This window comes from Bombus pyrosoma, linkage group LG8, assembly GCF_014825855.1.
Source record: "Bombus pyrosoma isolate SC7728 linkage group LG8, ASM1482585v1, whole genome shotgun sequence".
In the NCBI taxonomy this organism is placed as follows: domain Eukaryota; kingdom Metazoa; phylum Arthropoda; class Insecta; order Hymenoptera; family Apidae; genus Bombus; species Bombus pyrosoma.
The window spans coordinates 4,916,969-4,938,197 of NC_057777.1; the positions used below are offsets into that span (position 1 = coordinate 4,916,969).

General features: G+C 33.1%; 2 protein-coding genes and 1 long non-coding RNA gene across 16 annotated transcripts in view; 2 read left to right on the forward strand and 1 right to left on the reverse strand.

Annotated features, from left to right (window-relative positions):
• The first annotated feature begins 1,181 nt into the window (after positions 1–1,181).
• LOC122570330 lies at positions 1,182–2,884 on the forward strand. Of its 2 annotated transcripts, XM_043732487.1 has the most exons (3): positions 1,182–1,333; positions 1,914–2,312; positions 2,755–2,884. In XM_043732487.1, exons 1-3 carry the CDS (start codon positions 1,182–1,184, stop codon positions 2,801–2,803), a joined length of 600 nt encoding a protein of 199 aa, XP_043588422.1. In that variant the 3' UTR covers positions 2,804–2,884. The 2 variants fall into 2 exon arrangements, with proteins under 2 accessions (XP_043588422.1, XP_043588423.1); XM_043732488.1 differs by lacking the exon at positions 2,755–2,884 and having other exon boundaries at positions 1,914–2,341.
• On the reverse strand, positions 1,325–6,462 carry LOC122570133. 12 transcript variants are annotated; one of them, XR_006317715.1, is made up of 7 exons: positions 6,196–6,462; positions 5,890–6,031; positions 5,257–5,359; positions 3,653–4,841; positions 3,396–3,527; positions 2,231–2,914; positions 1,325–2,122 (listed from the first exon to the last, which is right to left on the reverse strand). It is a non-coding gene; the product is annotated as an uncharacterized LOC122570133 (long non-coding RNA). The 12 variants fall into 12 exon arrangements; XR_006317712.1 differs by having other exon boundaries at positions 3,653–4,701; positions 4,783–5,359; XR_006317717.1 differs by having other exon boundaries at positions 3,653–4,456; positions 4,552–5,359.
• Positions 6,463–6,624: 162 nt separating this feature from the next.
• The window catches only part of LOC122570274, a 35,952-nt gene continuing 21,347 nt past the window's right edge, over positions 6,625–21,229 (forward strand). Inside the window, exons 1-2 of one of the 2 annotated variants that reach the window (XM_043732385.1) lie at positions 6,625–7,190; positions 7,292–7,504. In XM_043732385.1, coding sequence (XP_043588320.1) covers positions 7,435–7,504 — 70 coding nt within the window. In that variant the 5' untranslated portion in view covers positions 6,625–7,190; positions 7,292–7,434. The remainder of the gene's footprint in view (positions 7,191–7,291; positions 7,505–21,229) is intronic. The other variant, XM_043732386.1, reaches the window with a different exon arrangement.

The following is a 21,229-nucleotide window of genomic DNA, read 5'->3' on the forward strand; positions in this document are numbered from 1 at the left end:
CCCCTTTAATTATTCCTTTGAAACTGCGCAGTATGAAGAGCAAAAATACATGTAACAATGAACACTTCCTTTCTTTTATAAAAGAGTCACTATGATTTTGCCCACGAATATTGGCAACGTTTTGCCAAATGTTACTATGTTTTAGTTATAAGAAAAAATTTTATTCGGTCGTTTTAATTTATTGAAAATGTGATTTGAGAGAATTTAAGTAAATTGAAAATCTACATATTATAAAATTTGATATTTTCATATTTGGCATTTTTATGCAAATCAAATGTTTAAAAGATATCTTTATATTTTTTACGGAAACAGCAAAATTATGATAATGACATTTTCTTTCTTTTATAGAAAAGACCAACCCTAATTAAAGTTGTAACCGTTAGTTAGTTACCGTTGTACTAAAAGTTACTATATTTTAAAAAAAATTTCTGTTCGAACATTTAAGTATACCTTAATTTGTTAAAGTCATGCATGGAGAATTAAACATTTTTTCCTTTAAAAATCTTAAATTTATACATGATTCACATATTTTAAAATATTGTATCGTGGTAATAAATGTAATTTTCATATAATCAAATGTTCATTCGATACTAAAACATTTGTAGCCTACGTCTGAAATTTTTTTTAAAAGCTTCAAGATTTAGTAACTTAGCAGTGATATTTTCTAGTACTTTATTGACAAGTTAGTATCAGTTGGATGCACTATCCAATGTAGATACATTTGATTTGAATCATTCGAAAATCGACGTTTTATGTAACATTGCGACATTAAATCGCATAAAATTATTTGTAGACATGAAAAGCACGTGGGAAAAATATGAAAAGAACATTTTTTCCATTTTTTCATTCGAATATTTATATCTATAAAATTTTATAACGAAATGTTCAATATAATGGAAAAATACATGTTTAATCCAGAACCAAATAAAAGAACAGTTCTAATAACATGGAATAATTGATTATTGAAGTTTAAAACTGTTTTTCATGTTCTTTCTCTGTGATTTTCTTACACGAGAAAGCTATTTCTATAAAAATTCTATCTAACAATATCTAAACAGAAACAATACGGGGACAATTTATGTGCGGTACTGCTTTCTATGGAAAGCGGTTTTCTCAAATGATTACTAAATTTTTATTCTTTTCACTGAATTCATAATGATGTCGCTTCAACGTTTCGTCGAATGAGGTTTCTAATGAGGCTTTTGACGATTTTCACCCTGTACACTGATAATTTACAAGTGTTCCGTGACGGAACTTTAAGTAAGAGAAGATCTTCCGACACTTATAAGGATGTACATTGCGGCATCCCTTTTAGACGGAAGTCAGAATTCAAGTGAGTACCAAACTATCGATTTAGATATTCTGTTCTTCTAAAAACATACATATATATAATTTTTCTGAAGAGAAATAATAATTTTCCAAATAATAATTACGTATTTGTAATTCACCGTAGAAGTACTAACATTAACGCGTATCTTATTCATACATACACACATACATAACACACCTTAATTCATTATTGTACTATATGCCTTTTCTATATATACATTTATATTCAATTATTAATTAACAATACATATTTAACCATTTAAGAGCTCACTAAAACAATCAAATATGGTAAAAAGCTCCATATCTTTTTATAAGAAAATTACTTTATTAAATTGCTTGTAATTATTATAGATAATATAAAAATACTCTTGACCTATAGTATAATTTTTTCTTATCTTTTTTCATAGTTACTTCTTGCATAATAAACTTTAAAACAAAGAATGTACAAATCAATATCACAATCTAGATTACCACAATGTTTGTTTCTTTCCAAAATCTCTTTTCATTTATACATTTTATTACAGTAAATAAGACATTTGCATAAATATCCATAGTCTATTGATGAATATACAATAACATTTCAGGATGTTTAGATTGATCGTGATATTTTGTCTCATCGTTCACGTTTGCGCAACGAAAGCTTACGGGAAAGGCTACACACCACTTTGCAGATACTGGTGTAGGACGATCGATCATCAATATTATTGCTGTCCAAGCGGAAAAGCTGAGAGTTGGGCGGAATATGTCTGGCATTCTTTCCTGCACCCATGGCTGCTAATGATCACCGTTGAATCTGCATCGATAGACACGTTTTGGCCAGAAAATGTCCATGAGAAAGAAACGGGGAAATATTGCCCGCCGTTGAGAACCCATTGTCCACGAACTTATGATTGGTACTCACTGCCACCAACTTCTTGCCACGGCGATGAGGATTGCGACAAATGGGAAAAATGCTGCTACGACGTTTGTCTCGAACACAAAACCTGCAAACATGCAGAATAATAAATGAATCGTTCTTTTAATTGGTAGTATTCCAATTATTTGTCAAATATGATTGTTATAAATTGTATATCCCTTATAATTAGCCCAATTACTTCTTATATGATACTTATAAAAAATATCTTTCTTTATGATATTAAAATAACCATCTACTATTGTAGTATAAACTATAATTAATTCAGTATTGCCTTTTTTTCTAAATGAAATTGATTGACTAAAAAGTATGTAATTGATTTCCGCGTATCATAAAAGTAAAAATCACGTGCGTTAATATGCTGTAGCATGCAATGTTCCCAAACATTTTTCATTTAATTATCGTGAGAGCAGGTCTAATTAAAATGCTTCGGCTGCGATTAAGGTTACTTTACGTCGGAGCTATCAATTCGACAGTAACTTCTCAATTAACGTGGGCGACGAGATACTTAATAAACAGTTATGTTGCGGTGCGCTCTTCACCGTGACCTGGTCCCATTAAATTGTAATTGTTGCATATCACGTTTCGTATTAGCTTAATTAACGCCGCCGTTTATCCAAATTTTTTGGGAATATTTTGCGACTTTAGTCATGTCTAAATTGGTCTTCTTGCCTGTAAAATTCAAAATACAATTTGAATAGTTACAAGTATGTTAAAAAATGTTATGTATGTCGGAGATATAGGGACGTCGGGGACATATATGAATTTTATTGTTTTATATCTAAAAGTTTACACATAAATCTGACAAAGATCTCCTTAGAAAGATCCGTGAATATGTATTTAGTCAAAGACTCAGGTAGACCCAAGCATCGATTTTCCCTAAAGTTCCTACTACGACCACCTACTTTCTATTTTTTCCACGTACTTTGGAACAACCTGTATTCAGATTAAATCGCTTGGTTGTTGGAATATCGAGGAGTTACGATCGAAAGTTGTAAAGGCAGAAGAAAATTGCATGTTTTTCACCATGAACGTTGTACGAGAGAAAATCATCTTCATAAATATATCAGATCATAAATCGTTGTGTTAGTAAACTACGTTGAACTGTCCTTTACGACGTTCTTGTTCGTTCAATATTCAGTAGCTTTGTCACCTTTTGACTGTCAGCTGCGAATTTTAAATGGGAGGCCTTCGTTCACGGCTTGTACAGACAAGTTGTAACCTGTTATTATGACTGTCATATGCATCACAAATGTCCTTTCTTCGAGGTATCGATGCTCATTACCTATGGAAATCGATGATTGTTAATTCACGTTACTCTTACTTTCAATATAGAAAGTTTAGTACATAAAAATTGTTATATCTATAATTATAATACAGAAAAATATTTTTATGCTGATAAAAGAATACCTTATGGAATGTAGTTTGATTTTGTAAATTCGAAAATTCCAAATCTGGGTCTTCAGATGTCGATTTAATCGTGATGGAAAATTATTTGAAGTTCTTCCTTCCAGGAAAATGAGTACAATTGTTTGATTTAAGGTAATACGTCGTTGAATACTAAATTGTGCTCAATGGTGCGGTTGTTTCTAGAGGATTGTATAGTGACCGTGTTCAAAAGATAGTGATCTTCTGAAAGTGAAATCTTGAAAAGCGATCGTATCTAAACAATCTATATAAAGATGCAGTTCTTCTTTTTTTCAACTAGAAATACTTCAATAATTTTACAAAGCGAATTTAAAAAAAGATAGAAAAGTATCTGTTCTTTTTGTTATTAAATAAAGATTCATTATTCCTTGTTTTATTTTTCTGGTCTTTCTTGTACAATTCTGTTAATATTAATATTTTACAAGTCATAAATAATAAGTTCTTTGTATAACAATAAATTTTGAAAATTATTGTACAAGAGAGCCCTACTATTTATTACCAAAAGAATGAAAAAATGAGGCCTCTGTTAATTCAACAGTATCTATGTCTATAGATTTAAAGAAAAAAAAGTTGATTATTTAGGACAGTCAGGCAAAAGCCATGTGGGAAAAGTAACAGTATCACGGCATTATCAGTGCCAAGGAAAATCTCACTTGTCGGTTGGTGAAATGACAAAGCCGACAGCAATCTAATTTATCCTGGCGTAAGTTGGTTTGCACATGGTTGTGTAAATATTTCCGTAACGGTGAAAGAAACACGCATTCTTCCTTCCTTCCACTAATACCTCTATAATGGTGGAAAGACCTTGATAAGGGTTTCATCGGTCGGTCGAACAGACCTTTTTATAAATTCTACAGCTGTTGTGCGTTCACGGTACCTACGCAGAGCGCGGCAAAAGGATAAAGCAGAGAATAGAGGCGAGATCGGAATGGGAATGGAATCTGGCCGATGGTGCGCATGCGTCGACCCCGTTCATTCACTCCTCCGAATCATTCATAAATCGCGGAGTCCTACGCTTCTGTTCCCAACGGCTAATGATAAAACGGTGTATTGTGAACGAGTTATGCGGAATGCCGCGAAATTACATCACTATTTTGTTACTTTCTGATTACATGAAAAAGTCAACTCGGTGCTTGTCACTGGCTGCAGATAATGCTCAATTCCTTTAGAACTGAAATAATAAAGATAAAAATTTATTTCTATGGTTTAGTTGAATTACTTATAGGCAGTATATAGGCCAATGTACATCTAACAAATTCTTAAACGATAATAGATTGTTCAATTCAATAAGTACATGGTGTTTAACTTAAGACAAAGTTAAATTAAACAATCAAAGTGCAGCAATTTTCTATGGGAACGAGTTCATTATCTGCTATTAAGGTTTCAAATTTATCTAACGATCACTGTACGATCATGATAGCGAAAAATGGTGCAAACAACTATGAACCCATTAGAGAAAAGTCAAGTTGCCTTTATTTTGCGGCGTAATCACGATGAGACGTCGCCTTCGATTCAGATATAATTGACGTGTTGACCGCACACGCGCTTAGCTAGATACAGTGGGGATAAAGGAAGTGAGGATATACCAGATTCGAGGCCGGTGAAAAGTAGGAACGGAATCAAGCTGGTCGCGCATGTGCAAATGTCTTGCACAAAACAGTTATCCAGGCGAGATCACGCTTTCGAAATCTATAGAAGAAAAAATTTAAAATTAGTGTTTAACGGAAAGTTCAACGGTGTTCATCGAGACTTATCTCAAAATGGTGTTTAAAATATGGCTCAAAATAATTATTAAAATTATCTGCACACAATATAAATAAATTGTGCAAAAAAATAATTCAAAATATCAAATGAGAATTAAAAAGAAGCAATATGAAATTTAAAATAATGACCATTAGGATGTATTTGCACTTAGGTAAGGATGTAAGAATATGTAGAGTGCACATACATATATGTAAAGATATATATATATATATATGTAAAATACTTGAAGTAAAGTTGTGTGCATAAAAATAAGAAATTGCGTAAGCTAATGATTGAAATCTTACTTCAATACACAGAAATTAGTGCTCTCAACAGAACTTAAAAATGTTTAAAATGATGCTGGAAGTAATTAAAGAAATATCTTTGAATCAAAATATTTATTTATTGTAATTAAAAAAAACATATAATTACTTCCATCCCAGTAAATTTTTTCACTACAGTTAAATATGAAATACCTTTACGAAAGAATCTTCTAGTTGCGAAGATCGATAACCTCAAAATAACGTTCACGCATTTGTAACATTCCTTAACTCTGGAATCCTTATTGTAGGTGTGAGCTTAATATAATGCAATATGATGAATTCCATTAATTTCTTTCTAAAAATCGAAAAGTAAACATTATAATTACTAGAATAGTCAAGATCACCAATTCAATAATTTCAATCATTTTTCACAGAAATAATATAAAAATCTATTGAAAGGTTTCAGTAATATCGTGTAAAATATATATATAAAATTGCACTATATATTTCCTTATATACCTTTCATTTTCACTCCTTTTACATAAACTTTACTTCCTAATCGTTGGTGCTTCCAATGTTAAACAATTTTAATTATCAATTCATCAACTTTATAATAGGCAGCAATTGCTCACACGTTTCTTTCAAAAGCTTATTCTTACTTTAAGACATCTTTTAATCCCGAAAAAGTAACCTGCAAAAAAAGATCGAGTTTCATCTCGAACGCGAGATTATAAATTAAAGAAGCTTGAAATTAGATCGGAGCCATTCCTAATCGAATGCTGCACACCGGTACCGCGGTGGTGTATTTATAACAGGGGGAAGATGGTGCGCGTAGCCGAGAAGCGGCGGTGGTGGGGATAACTAAATTCACGCGGAGCGGGAAGGAAGGGGGAATACGGCGCACGCACACCTATGTAGCCACGGAATTCGGAAGAGCGGCAACTTCAGTGGCATTCGTTTGCGAACCGCGGCACGGTGCGGGTCGCAGTTATTTCCTGGTTCGTTTTCTTCATCTTTAATTTCAACCCCTCGATTCGACTCGCTGTCTTAGTCTTTGACACAGCTCAAAATCAAGTGACTCTTGACATACAATCATTCACTACTATCTAACAAAATAGAGATCAAATATTCACCGAATAAAATCGCGAACAGAGGAAGGAAAAAGTAAACTGACAAAATTTCCCAAAATTGTCACTTCTTGTGCCTACATTGTCGATTGTGAGCGAGAATTATTATCCATTGAATAGTATTGTAAAAGTAAACACAAGCTTGTAAGAAGGAACAAAGTATCAAACGGTATTTCATCGCGTTCCTCCTGAGCAAAACTCGTGGAAAGTGCTGTATGCTCCGGTTCACGGTGCACTATTCAGAGGGACGGAACAAGAGAGAGGGAATAAGGGAGGAAGAAAGAGAGGAGTCACGTTTGCTGAAGAAAGGCGTGCTCACGACCGAGCTTTTACAGTCTCGTCTCTTCATTGACGTATCCCAATTTTGACTTTCGACGAATATACATTGTATTTATATATTTTCTTTTTCCCTCCTCTTTTATTTTATGAATGAGATGTATTATTTTATAAATTAATAATTGGAAAGAACGTTATTTGCACAACATTAGTTATACGATAGTTCAATGAATGTTGCGCGGATGATTTTGCTTGATCGTTAATCGATGAGTCGCGATTCATATTGACGGATCTCGAGGATCGAAAGTGAGTGAGTTCAAGTGGTGTAGAAATAGACTGAAGTTTAAGGAAACAGATGAATATGAGGCTCATTGTCAGAGGAACGCTCGTGTTGTTGGTCATTGCCAATGCAGTTTACAGTCAAAGTGAGTACATATTTGCACGTTATTTCATTTTTTTATCTTTACATATGTTTTATGCGTGTATATGCAAATTTACTTATATGTGAATACTTTGATTGATCTTTATTGACAATACATGAATGTTATAAAAAAAAGATAATTATAAGGCATCTAGTGAGGTCCCTTTTAAAAAATGTATTCCCTATAGCTAATTTTTAATTAGTATAACTGTAATTATAATGTGAAACATAACGAAAAATAATATTAAAAATTTAAAAAATGTTGACATTCGAAATATTTAGTTGGTAACTCTTCTTTACCTAGGTTCAATTTGTTTAGCTATATAAATCCATTTTTTTAGCCATGCAAATGTGAATTTACATAAATATCCATAGTCTAATTATTATTCAAAATGCAACAAATACATTTTTTAATTATATTATAAAAATAGGAGTAGAAATAAAACTTTTCCTAATACAATTACAGTTAAATTAAGGACTAAGCATTTCCCTGTTTACATTTCGTCATTGTATAACTCCGAATGGTTTCGATTAGCTTTTTATTCAATGTAAACACGCAAATGATCCGTCCACGATCCTATTCGTACCGGGCTACTCTTCTGTCTCAATTTCGCGGTACAATCGCCTTTCTGATCATCGATCAAACAGATTTTATTCATAGTTTAATGTCATCGTGCTCTGAAATAACTCAAGAGTGTTTTTCTAATGAGTCACGATTGTTCCCGAGTAATATTCGAAATAGGTATTCAATGATTATGAAACAGGTATTGAATGAGTGTTCGATATGGAAATGACAGCGTTTAAAAAATGTATATTTGTATGAGCACGTTTACAGAAATAGTATATTGGTTTCAATTCATAAGAATTATAACGAATACTCCATTTTGGATATTTTATCAATTTTTGTGTGTTATGCGCAATTTGTACACTTCCGTATCTTCCAATTTGCCATAACTGCATAAATATCCGCAGTCTACTTATGAATTACGCGTTAAGTACACGGTAGTACATATTGCTCATCTCAATGGAATTCGAGCTGTATGACTCAGGTGTACTGACCTGAACTATGGTCATTTTTAGCCTTAGTCATTCTCAAGGTCAGCCCACCTCCACGAATTTTTATTTCAAATTACAATCCGTTGACATTGTTACCATATTTTGCTATTTCACAGTCTTTACTAGTTTATTCCTTTTACTTTAACTCTTGGGAATATTTCTTAATTTTCTTAAAGCATTAGATGTATAAAATACTGTATCAAAACGATTGATCAAGATTCAAACTGCTGACGAAACTATAAGGATGAATATGTGGGAAACTCATCAACGGGAAATCTTATCTTAAAAGCTTTTTACGTTTTCCTTGGAATTGCATATCCGATGTTCTTCTTTTCAAGCAATTATGTATATTCTGCATTACATTCTCTACACTGTAGCGTTGCTTGATTCCTTCTTAGAAAACGTTTTGAAAGTTTATTATTTTTATACAAAATTTCTTTTCGCTTCAAACTATTACAATTTACCTTAAACAGCCATTAATTAAGATCTCTTTAGAGATATTCCAATGATATCATTAAAAATGTTTCTTTATGAGATATAACATTTCAAGTTTGTAAGTTGGAAGTTTTCTAACGGATCATCCCCTAAGACGTAAGATTCGTTTTTAAATACTGATTTATGGTTGTGATATTATCGAGGTACATTTCTTAAGCAGAATAGTAGTTTACTTTCGATTACTGCAAGAATAATTGATTATCGAATTTTAATTTTGAAGTGCTATAACAATTATTTTCCTTCGTTCATAGCATAATTTCGCTTATACACCCGGTATTTGCAGAATATTATAAATATAAGAAATGCCTTTAGAAATCTAGTCTAAAAAATTCTCTTTTTACAAAAATATTTCCAGATATTTCGAAATTCCTTCTCTTTCATTTACAGCGCAACTTTATCTTGTAGTAATCAGCATTCCGTGCAGTTCGCAAGAAATTCAATTCACGTATAATTTTCACTCAAAATCTCCAAGGCAATACCATCGTCGATCAATTCATCGATGTTTCATCGAGCATAGAAACGTGTATTTCATGGGGTATGATGGAGACTATGATGGAGAGTTTCTGCCAGTAGTGTAATTACCACCTTGCTCAAGATCGCGTTTTCTTGTTGCTCATTTCGTTTTCCACCGTGGTTCGCACGAGCCATCATCGACTTCCACCAAAAGAACAAATCGCTTGCTAGCCGACATGCTCCATCTTTCCGCGGTACGCTTGGAAATTAGAGGAGAGCGAAACGAGCCGCGTTGCGGTCGCTCTTCGAATAAGAAACATTTTTTCCTACCAGCCTAATGGTCCTCCGACGGTCCCTTTTTTTATCCTGTTTCACCAAGGTGTAAATAGACCGACGCAGAAAAGTTCGAATCTCTTCTTATTTCTCGGGCGAAGCCAATTGAAAATGGGTAAAGAGCAATTGATAATATATTGGCCAAATATAATAAAATTTCGGAGACCTTGGTATCTTGGTTTAAATAGAGAGATACGGTTGCTTAGATAAAGGAATCTCTTTTGACAGAGAGATGTTTGGAATTTTTTAATGGACATAATTATTTGTTCTTGCAGGGATCGAAAGAAGATTAGATTGTAGTCGATAATATACAGAAATGTAAAGAAGGTAAAAGGATTATTTGATATCTCAGGGAGGATAATACTATGTAGGAAACCACTTGGAAGGAAAATTTGACGCGATCGTTTATTTATTATTCTTCACTTTAGCGTGGTTAACTCTTTTCCGTTGTATTTCCTAATGGATGTACGCCCGCGCACACGCGCTTTGTTCCGTACTGAAAGAGAAAATACATCAAGAGTTATATATCGCGGTGATTTCGATAGCAGCGCTGTCGCCAAAGCGATGATTGATGATTTCTCCCTGAGACGCACAGGTAAACAGGATCGTTCGAAGACGATGGGAACTATGTTCTTTTTTCCTGGTGTTACGATGCATTCGTGATTAATGACCGCGATATTTAATCTAATCCGGTGTAAACAGGTGCCACGAAAAAGTGTTTAATCCTTCGTTTAATAGTTCAAGTTGAAGAACTGTAATTAAGATTTTATACTTATTATTTTACTATGTTTGAACAATACATGTTATACAGGGTATTTTGTTTATCTTACACGTTGATAGTTTGTACGATTACTTTTGTTGATAGGCAAATTGTCTTTCATACGAAAAGTTTTGCGATGTGAATTTTTATACTTCTAATATTATACTTCTCTTTTAAAAAAGAAAACTTCTTGTCATATTAAAATTTCTTTTAAAGAAGCAATCTAATAAATCTCATAAAAAAATAATCCTCTGAATCGTAAACGAATCGCGGTCGTTTCCGGAAACCATTCGCCTCAATAACGCGTGATTATGCTCGGCTCTCTTCATTCATCTGAATCGTGGCGAAAGTGGCATCAACGATAACGATCGACCTGTTGTTTCAAGGGTAGCACGCCTCAAAGGGCAGATGCACCATGAACCTGTTTTTGAAACGATTACTCTACATACAGTGGTTACAGAAAGTATTTGAACATCATTGTATTTATTATAGACATTTGCATAATAATTGTTCGAGTCCAAGTATATTTAATTTCGTACCATTTAGTAGTATTTTCATATAGTTACAAAAATTTGGCATTATGAAAGTGAAATGTAGAACTTGATATATGCTTGTACATTTATTCTCAAAATATACTCGGAACTTCATCTATATTTTCCACCTATTTATTTGTATAAGGTTTTCTAAATATTTTCCGAAACAGCTTGCTCGTTCGTATTTTTCATTTATTTGTTTCCACAAAATTCCACTAACACAATTTGTTTCTTCATATTTTTCAGTTTATTTGTTCGTATAAAATTACTAAAACTTTTTTCCAGATAATTTATTCTCCTAAAATAAAGAATTTTTTAAAATAATTTATTGATTTAAATTTTCATTTTTTATTCGTTTCAATAAAATTCAAGGCAATGATTTTGTGTGAATATTGATGTAAATTCTAAGAAGCAGACGACGAAAGGAACAATAGGGGTTGTAACTTTTGTAGCATACTGTACCAATCAATTCATCGCGTCGATTGCGCTCGTGCGCACGTGGGCCGACGTTTTATAAAACACAGTTGGCTAGGGTTCGAAAACTGTGTACAAGCCTCTCGTAATTCATAAGAAATGTTAAATTTAGGAACATCGTGGGAGGCCGGATTATGGTCCCCCTTTGAATATCACATCCTAAGTATTCTTTCTTGAAGGGCCCCAGATCGTATCGCGAATCTTTCTCAGACAGATGGCTCTTGAAATCCTCTAAAGCATATGTCCTGCAGGGTACGGGAGGTCCCCCTTCTCTATATTAATTCATAATACTTTATAATAGAACGTTAGGTACCGGAAAAGGTATGTGCGTATGTGCATTTTTAGAATAAAATTCAAATGTTCTGATCTTCTTTAACATGTCATTTTATTCGACGTAGAAATCGTCATTTAATTCTGTTCGCCTCAACATCTTTTTCGTGAGTTTGAAATGGTTTGAATCTAAGTTCTCATTTTCGATGACAGATGAACGTTCTGAACGCGACTCGTCATCTAACGATCCATTTCCTTCTTTAAACCGTCTAAACCATTTTTACGCTATTTTTTTGCTAACAGCATTTTCTTCATGGACACAAATACCACATTTACTGTTGTATTTACAAGTTCAAACTGGTATAGTAGGAAAGCATAAATTGTTAACTTCTCGCTATCCATGTTTATTGTTGTGTGAAGTTTAAACAACGAAATGTCAAAACAATTGAAAACAGTGAAGCATGTATACCAACTACAAAGATCAAACTTTCCACTGAAACCAATTTCATGCATTACGCTTACCAATTACTGCACAAAATTCAATTTGTTGTTATTATTAATATGTTATTAACAAGAACCAATTTCTACAAACTTTTTTAGGAACTTTTTCCGGTACCTAATATGATTAGATTACTCATAGTACTTTATAGAAACTATATTTTATAGCAAATTTATAATATTTTAGAATATTTTATTACTGTATTATTCATACTGTGCACTAGTAATTTCGTAATATTTTATATTAATAGTAATATGAAATATCATAATACTTTAAAATACTTTAAAATAATACTGTAATCCGATTTGCAATATTTCATAGTTTTCCTATGTAGTATTATTCAATACTATATCTCTAGAAATCAAAGTAAATAACTAGACTACAATTAAAGAGAGAACTAACCTAAGTAGCAGGTTAAGTTGTCACTATTAAATGCTATAAAGGATACAGGAAGTACTCTTCTTTCTAGAAACTGAAAAATGAAAAAAGATGATTATCTATCTTTGGCTTTAATAAATTGCCCGAAGGAGTTAAACACGATGCAATTTTGTACCGAAACGTGGAATAAAACTGAGAAATCTGGTGGAACATGCAGGTATATTGGCGTTTTATAATAGCGGATCGTTGTAGGTGGCTGCCTGAGGGATAATATTGGCGGTGAGATTGTCTGGGAACTATCGAAGTATAATATTGCACAGTGTGTAGGCAGAATATAATTGATATGCAAATGTGTCTTTCAAGCTGGATACCAACGACGATGCAACGTTAACAGCTAATATGATCAACGAAAAGGTTCGTTCCGTTCTGTCTCGCTACTTCAAATGCTATTTCTATTATTCCATAAACTATTTCGTTGCTTAACTATGTATCAGGTTATATAATAAATTTCGTCGCATTTCTTTAGAAGAACGTCAAAAACTTGTATATATGTAGGATCTACTTATCCCTTTAAGAACCGAATTTTCTTTAATCTGTAACAAAAGTTAGTAGGAAAATAATTATTCAGTTTACTAACAACTTGTTTAGGATATAATGGTATGCATGTGCAACATCGAGCGTGAAAGGGTTAACTTGTACAATTATTTAAGTTTGCCTGTATTTAACATCTCTGTATATGTATTTTCAGACTTCATTAATATGATCATTACATTGAGGACTTTTATATAATTATAGGAAATTGGGAAGCACAAAGTTACACATAATATGTACGTAGTATGAAATAATATATTAAGTATTCAAAGTATAATGCTTCCTATAATACGTGCTAGTAAAACAATTTTTTAAATTATATCCTCAAAAATATGTAATTGTATAAAAGGCAACAGTCTATACATAAAACAATATATTCATCAAATTAATTTCCTATAACTCTTCGAATACCTATGTATACAAACCACTATGTATACCTACAAATTCATATAGGTATGTGATAAATAAAAAAAAAATAAACGTATCATAGGTTGATACCGGTTTAGGCTGAAAACCGCCTCTCGATTTCCAAAGATCAGCTCATTGTTCAGCAACCGGTGGTGCGCAGCTCGCTTCCTTTGTCTCTTAGGCGATTCAATGGCTTCGACATCTCGCGTCCGACACGAAGCCCTCCGTCTGTGTTTCCCACAGTTCGTTCCGTGGCCCGTTCCGTTTTGCCGCGCAAATGTTCGATCGCTCGGAAAATAATGAAAGATGTCGAGGAACCAGGACGCAAAATCTCCTCTCGGCATTCTTTCCTGACCACAACGATGCTCGCGAGTTGGCCGTGTTTTTTTCTTCGCCCGCTGTGAAATCGATTTGTTTGTATGAAGAAACAGGATGCACCCTCTTGATACATTCAGGAGGAGCTTGTTTCCTGTTTCATGAAAACAATTTATTGCTAGTTATAGAGGAATTTACAGTTGAATTTGTTCGTAGATTTTGTTTTATTTATGGATCTTTGGCGAAGATTGGAATTGTAGTAGAGGATTGAGTTTTAAGGCAATGGAGAGTAAGACGTTAAAGGTAATTTTTTATAACAAGAATATATAGCATTGAAACTTTAATGTGAATTTTTTGGTTGCTTCGTTGGCTTTCTTGCAATTTTTTTTTAAATTACTACATAGATTGAAAACATTTCTACAGCCGAAATTTCTCAAAATAATTACATATTTGGAACTTCAATAATAAAACAAAATTCTCCACCCTCGTTTCTTCCCTTCCCTTTACCACATAAAAATTTTGTCAACGTGACTTCGAAAATATTTAACGCTGTTCGAATAATTCATTAACCAAGGGAAACATCGAGAGAGCATAAGTGACGCGAAACGCATTCATCTTCGTGTGGTTGGCTGAATCTTTGAACAGGCTGAATTTCAGTATCTCGAAGGATCCCTCGAATAGATTCTAATACCTTCGATTCGTATGTACCATGGGGTCCTGTAAATCACCCCGTCGAGGCTAGAACCAACCCTCGGCCAATCGATAGAAACCTTTGCTTAAAAAAGAAACTGCGCGTATGAACAGTGGTGCTATTGTAATGAACAGGTTTTGGGGGTTGCAACTACGTTGTGCACTACCCCTCAGAAGTTTCGAGTGTCGTTTTGTAATTCGAAGCACTGAGCTTCTTGAATTTTGAAAGAATATTGATTATTTGGAGAAATAAAAAAGTGACTATTTAAAAAATATAAAAAAGGATATACAATATAATATTCATAATAGTTATCTAATTAATAGGCATAGTTAAAAAAATAGAGCTTAAAGATTCGTTTTATCTATCAAAAATTATAACTAGCATCTTACTCTAGATATTTCCTATATTTTTTTAATAATTTCTATATTATTTTTATTTATCCTGTGCATTTTCTAAATTTTGCATAAACACATGAAAATCCATAAGTTCAGTCAAATATTATATCATGTTTCTTTTATATTTCTCAAATAATCAATTTTTATTTTACTTTTCCAAATAATCCATGTTTTTTTCCAAATGCAAGGAACAGATAGATAGTTACAAATAGCTAAATAACAAATAGACAATAATTACCAGCTACTCCCACAAACCGCAAATGCCATTTTAAATACCAAGAAGAAGAAAGCTTCGAACCTTTCTTTAAAAGGAAGGGTTAAGCAAAAAGAACAAGAAAAGGGAACAAAACAAGGATCCCTCGACAATCCGTGCACGCAATTGTCGCGTGTTTTTCCACGCGTAATGACCACGTACAAAATGTCCTTTGATTAAGAGGAACAAAGTCGACCAGGTGCTTTCTGGTTCGCGTGTCACGAGCCTTCGTTATAACCTTTTCCTTTTGGTCATCGGGAGGATTGAATATTCACGGTATGATGGCAAGGGTATGCAAGAATGGTGGACGATTCGGAAGTAGGTGGCGGAGCTTATGGCAGATGTTTCGTTCCATCAGAAGTATCACGGAATTCTTTCGCTCCTTTGCACCCTAATACGGCACACGCGCCCTTTATTACCGTAGAAAATACCAGACAATTCCTTCCTTTATTCTTTCTCAATTTTTCCTCTTACAATATTTTTTTCTTATTTCTTTTTTATTGTTCTTGTTCCGTCCAAAGTGGACGCCGCTCTCGCAGCAGCTTGCAATTTCTATTATGCAATTTTCCTTAGGGGAGTTTTTTTGCGCGGCCGCTGGATTTTAGGAGACACGCAAGATGCAAATTTCTTTGTTGTCCCTTAGAGAATTTCTTGCGAACGATTAGGGAGGAGTAGGGGTTCCTGTGTTTTTGGATTTTATTTTACGCCTCGATCCACTTTTTGAGAAATATGTAGCATGTACATGTTCGTTTAGTTCTTGATATATACTATTTTAGAATTTACTACAATGATTCACTTATTATATCAGATTTGCTTTTATCGTGTGTACTTATATGAAGATCATAGGAGAAAAATATTATAATTACGTTTTTGTTAATTTACTGAGTTTAGCGTTGCTTTCCGATCGATCGGGAGAATTTTAATATGACATTATTGAAAATGAAAATAATTTAAATATCACCCATTTTCTTCAATACTTTTCATGAGATTTGTTAGATCGAAAATCGTTACTAATATTTGTTAATCGATAGTCGAATTGTAACTAAATAATAATTAAATAGGGAAGAGGTATAACTTGTCCCAGTTGGATGGACCACCCTGTACAAGTATCTGTTTATCCAGCGTTCCCACTTTAATGACACATGCACACGCAACATGAACGCTGAAAGTTCGGCACGAGCTATGGGTGAGAGACTGGTTTTCATGGCTTACGATTCTGGACAATGCACGAGCGTATGTGCATGCGAACTTACGCACGGGATGCATTATGAACATAAGTGGCCGCGTACTTGCAATCTTCCTTTGGCAACCTCTGAATGCGTTCTGCTTTCATACACTATAATACATTCATACATACATATATGTTACTTACGACATGTGGACGTTTATTCGAACAGATTACATTTCTTCAGATTACTCAATTACATTTATATTTCACAACAGAACTACGAAACTGATCCAAATAACCAAAATTATAAACTTGGAATTTTATAGATTTGCTGTAGAACATATTTGCTCGTTCATTGGAAAAGATTATGTCTCATCAGATATTTCAATTATATTTTATTCGAGACTTCTACTAAAATAATCTAGATAATCATTTTTAAATTATTTATACGTACAATTATATTAGTATTTATATATACAATCGTAATTTTTCATAGAAATTTTATAGATTCATCGAGACATATTTTGAATGGTATTTTGCGAAGTACGAAGCTTGTTTCTTCTCTTTTGAAGATTCGTATTTGGCGGGCTAAATTGTGATTAGTAATTGTTGCAAATATTTATTTTATTATTTATTCTAATCCTTTCCCGTTTGCTTGATATGGTTTCCGGTTTACATCCTATAATATAAAATAACTCATTTATTTAATTACATTGTAGTGGGATATTTAATTATCAATATTACTTCAACATTACTTCAATGAGTTGGAAATACGTAGAAAGTTGATTCATAGATAGATTTGTTTTGCGTAAGCTATCTTGTTTATAAAGAATATCTCATGATATTTACCTATCACTATTTTACGTACTAATATTCTATTGTATTATATTATCTTATCTAATTAAATGCACCTACATTATCTTTAAATTACTAGAGATATTAATTAATCCTGTAGAATTGCAAGTTAGTCAGCTGATCTCTTTATACGAAAGTTTCTCTTTCATTTATTTTTTTAAAGAAAGAAATTATGAATAATAGTTCTTACGAATGTCAATGTACTACCTTTTCCATTTGAAACATACCAGAAACGGGCTGGTCACGGTAAGGTGACTCCACGCGAAACCTTAATAATCATCCGAGACCCCCAGTAGACCAAAAGCATGACCCGTAACCGGATAGATATTATAATAAACGATACACTAAGTAAAAGTAATTTGTTCGTTCATATACATTTACATATTATAGTACTCCTACAATCTATCATGTGAAAATATTAGGAATATTATCAAATTGTGCTAATTTTATTACTACTTTTCATAGTTATTTATCGAATAAATTGAGTAGTTCATTGATCTAAGAAAGGTTTTAAAATTATAATACAGAACCTTTTTTGATTCTAAGTAACTTTTCCACAACTAATATTATTTAATTAAGAAATTTACTTACATTTTTAGAAACCAATTTTTTTTATTTTACTATGTTTTTACTTATACTTACTTAATTTTTATAATACGAAACTATGTACTAAAATAATATGAAGTAATATAGAAATATCTCAGTTCATAATATCTCTAAGAGATCCTATATGTCAGTATCATAAATATTCTCATTATATTTCTCAATCATCAGAATTGTTGTTTCCTAATTCCTAATCTAATTTAACCATGTATGCGTTTACATTTTCTCATGTTTCTTCCTCACAATACTATCTTATCTCATGTATTGTTAAAGTCTCACAAAACATCGAGAAATCTTCCTGACGAGATGATATAACCTCAAAAGAAAGAGGCACAAAGCGTACGTTACAACGATAAGGCAAAGTATTGCAATTTTTCCTCTATATGAGGTTACAATAGTTAGCTATCACAGCATTTATTGATTTATAAAATTACGTATTTGTAAACTGACCGGATTTGTAAACCGGAATAAAGACCTTTTTTTAAAGAAAATATCAACTAAACTTTAATCTTCCTTCGAGATTAATTAGCAGTTTAGTAGTTTTTTATTTATGCCGAACAATGACACCGAGGAACTTAATATTTTGTAAGAAGCATCACTGACCCAAATTCCTGTTAACCACCAGTCGAAAGAGCTTCAAAATTACCGTTGATGATAGACCGCAGGACGACAAAGCTAAAAAAAAAGGAGGATTGGACCATAGAAAAATGCGAATGGAGCGAAGAATAGGGAGTTTCTTAGGTCACGCGAATTATTCTTCTTTTTTATGTTGAATGACAAATTTGCTTTGGAATTCTCGCTTCAGCTAATCACTATGCCCGAAGGAATTTTCGGACAAATAATGTGGGGATTTTACACGCGATGTGAACTATCTAGATTCAAGATGGCGGAGATATCAGGTGTTCAGGATAATAATACCTAATTTAGGTTAGAAATGATAGAATTTCGAAACACGAATTCTCGTACTATTTAATCGTTAGGGTAGGAATTCTCTTTTGTTAGAAAACCAGAGAACCATTATGTGTCGCATTTTTTGCATTTAATTCCGGTTAGAATATTTGCATTTTTTACATCGTTTTATAGTCTTTGTTATTGGTTTGTAATATATGTTCGTCGTATCAATTTTAAAATAAATCTTCTCCTTCTTCGACAGATACCTTTGGATTTTTTATCTTCCACATATATATATGAATGTATCATATAAGAATAATTCAAATGGTTAAAATATTATACCGTTAGCCAAGACGTTGATCTAGCCTCTCCTATTCTAACCTAGGCCAGGCATCCGCGGATTACAAGAGACTTCCGGTCTACTCCTTCTGATGGTCATTGTTGTACCGGGCAGCGAGTGTGACGACCCGACAGCCTCGATCCGTTCTTTCTAAACGCCTTTCCTCCTCCACATCATCAATTATTCTTTTTAAAACGGTAATCTCTTCTAACCCAACTACGCCGTATAACAAATTTTGTTTTAAAGCGAAAATACTGTCGAATTTAAACTCGAAATCTAACCTAATCTAATTGAAATATAAATTGATAAATTTGGTCAGGATTAAATTCCCTAAACTCAAAATTAGTGTTTTTAAATTCCACTTGTTTACCATCAGAGAGCACAGAGATGGATCAAAAATTGTTGGTGCTCTAAAACAAAGTTTTAGCAGCCTATAATTCGGCTAGGTTAGATTAGACATGTGTTTAAGTTGAATTAGGATTTTGAATTAAATTTCGCTTAAATTTTGCTAGATTTGACTTCAAGTTAAAGCTAAAATTTTTAATTAAATTTTAGTAGGTTAGCTTTAGATTAGAATTGAAATTAAGTAGATCTCAGCACAGGGAATTTATAATTAGAGATAATTCTTAAATTCGGAACTGCTGTTTTTAGATTCTGCTCGTTTGTTGCCAGTCAAACATAGTTGATACTGTAAAACAAAGTTCAACCAAGTCATATCTTATTCATTTTCCGTTTTTCTTTCCTTCTTCTCTCTTTCCCCCTTTTCTTTTCAAACATCCGTGAGCAATCGGCAGAGAAATGAGAACTGGAGAGGTTCTACAGGGTGCGGCACTTGCTCCCGCCACTCTTGTCCCTTCTTCTTTCGCTCTTTTCTTTCGTCCCACGATCGAGATTTGCTTTCGTGTTCTCACGCATTCACGTTTCTATGCACGATCCATCGATATAATTTTCAGGTCAACGCGTTTGATTCTACCAGCAGGTTGTCGTGATCTCGTTCAGTCCGCGAGATCCTTTTGGTATTTCCTCCAGCCATTCAAGTTGGAGGTGGAGGAAACAGCGAAACACAGTTCACTCGAGGAATGCTCCATGAGTCATCTGCGATATTTACATGGTAATTTCTCTTTTAACGATTGTTTCCACGTGGATTAGTCAGCTGGTCTATATTAAGTTTCTTTTTAGTAATTCAGATTTGTGTGGAATGGAATTGTTCAGTTCTTTTTAATTATTTACTTCCACTTTTTCCTATTCAAGCGTGAGAACATTTCAGAATCACAAAGAAAGAAATATAAACACATTTCTATCGATTTTTGTCAATTTTGTACTAATTTCAGTAATCAGCGAAGATTTGTAATAGTCTCAGAACATATTGAACGCGAAATTGAAAATCTTGTATTAATGTCTAATTTTGTTCAGATTTCAGATATATTTTTGACATTAAAAAAATACAATTGGATTGACAATGATTGAAAGCGTTGCATAGCAGAGTTAAATGTTATTCTCCTTTTGAGACACAGTGAGCAAGTCTGATGTCTGTATTCCATAGAAAGTATATGAGGCATCCACGAGGCATGATTCTTACTTCGAGTGAAAGACGAACATTAGTCGCTTACTTCCGTATGACTCGTCATATTCCTATTGTCAAGGTGTATACATAGTGGTCGGGAGAAATTTGCACCGTTTGTTTGACTGAGACTTAATTCGCTATCTTATCTTAGCTCCGAGTTCTTGGAAGCTCACCGTTCTCTTTGATCATATATATGTATAGGTATTTAATCTTCAGTTGTAAAAATATATACGCATCGATCAGCGAATTCTTTAAGCGGAAGATACTTTCTAAGAAATTATTAAGATATTTAGGGGAAGTTCGTCATCGATAGCATTGGATTTTGAGTAAAATGATAACACATTGTGTAATTGCATTCTGAATGGCTCATCGGTTGGGAAAACCGAATAAGGTATTTACCCTTG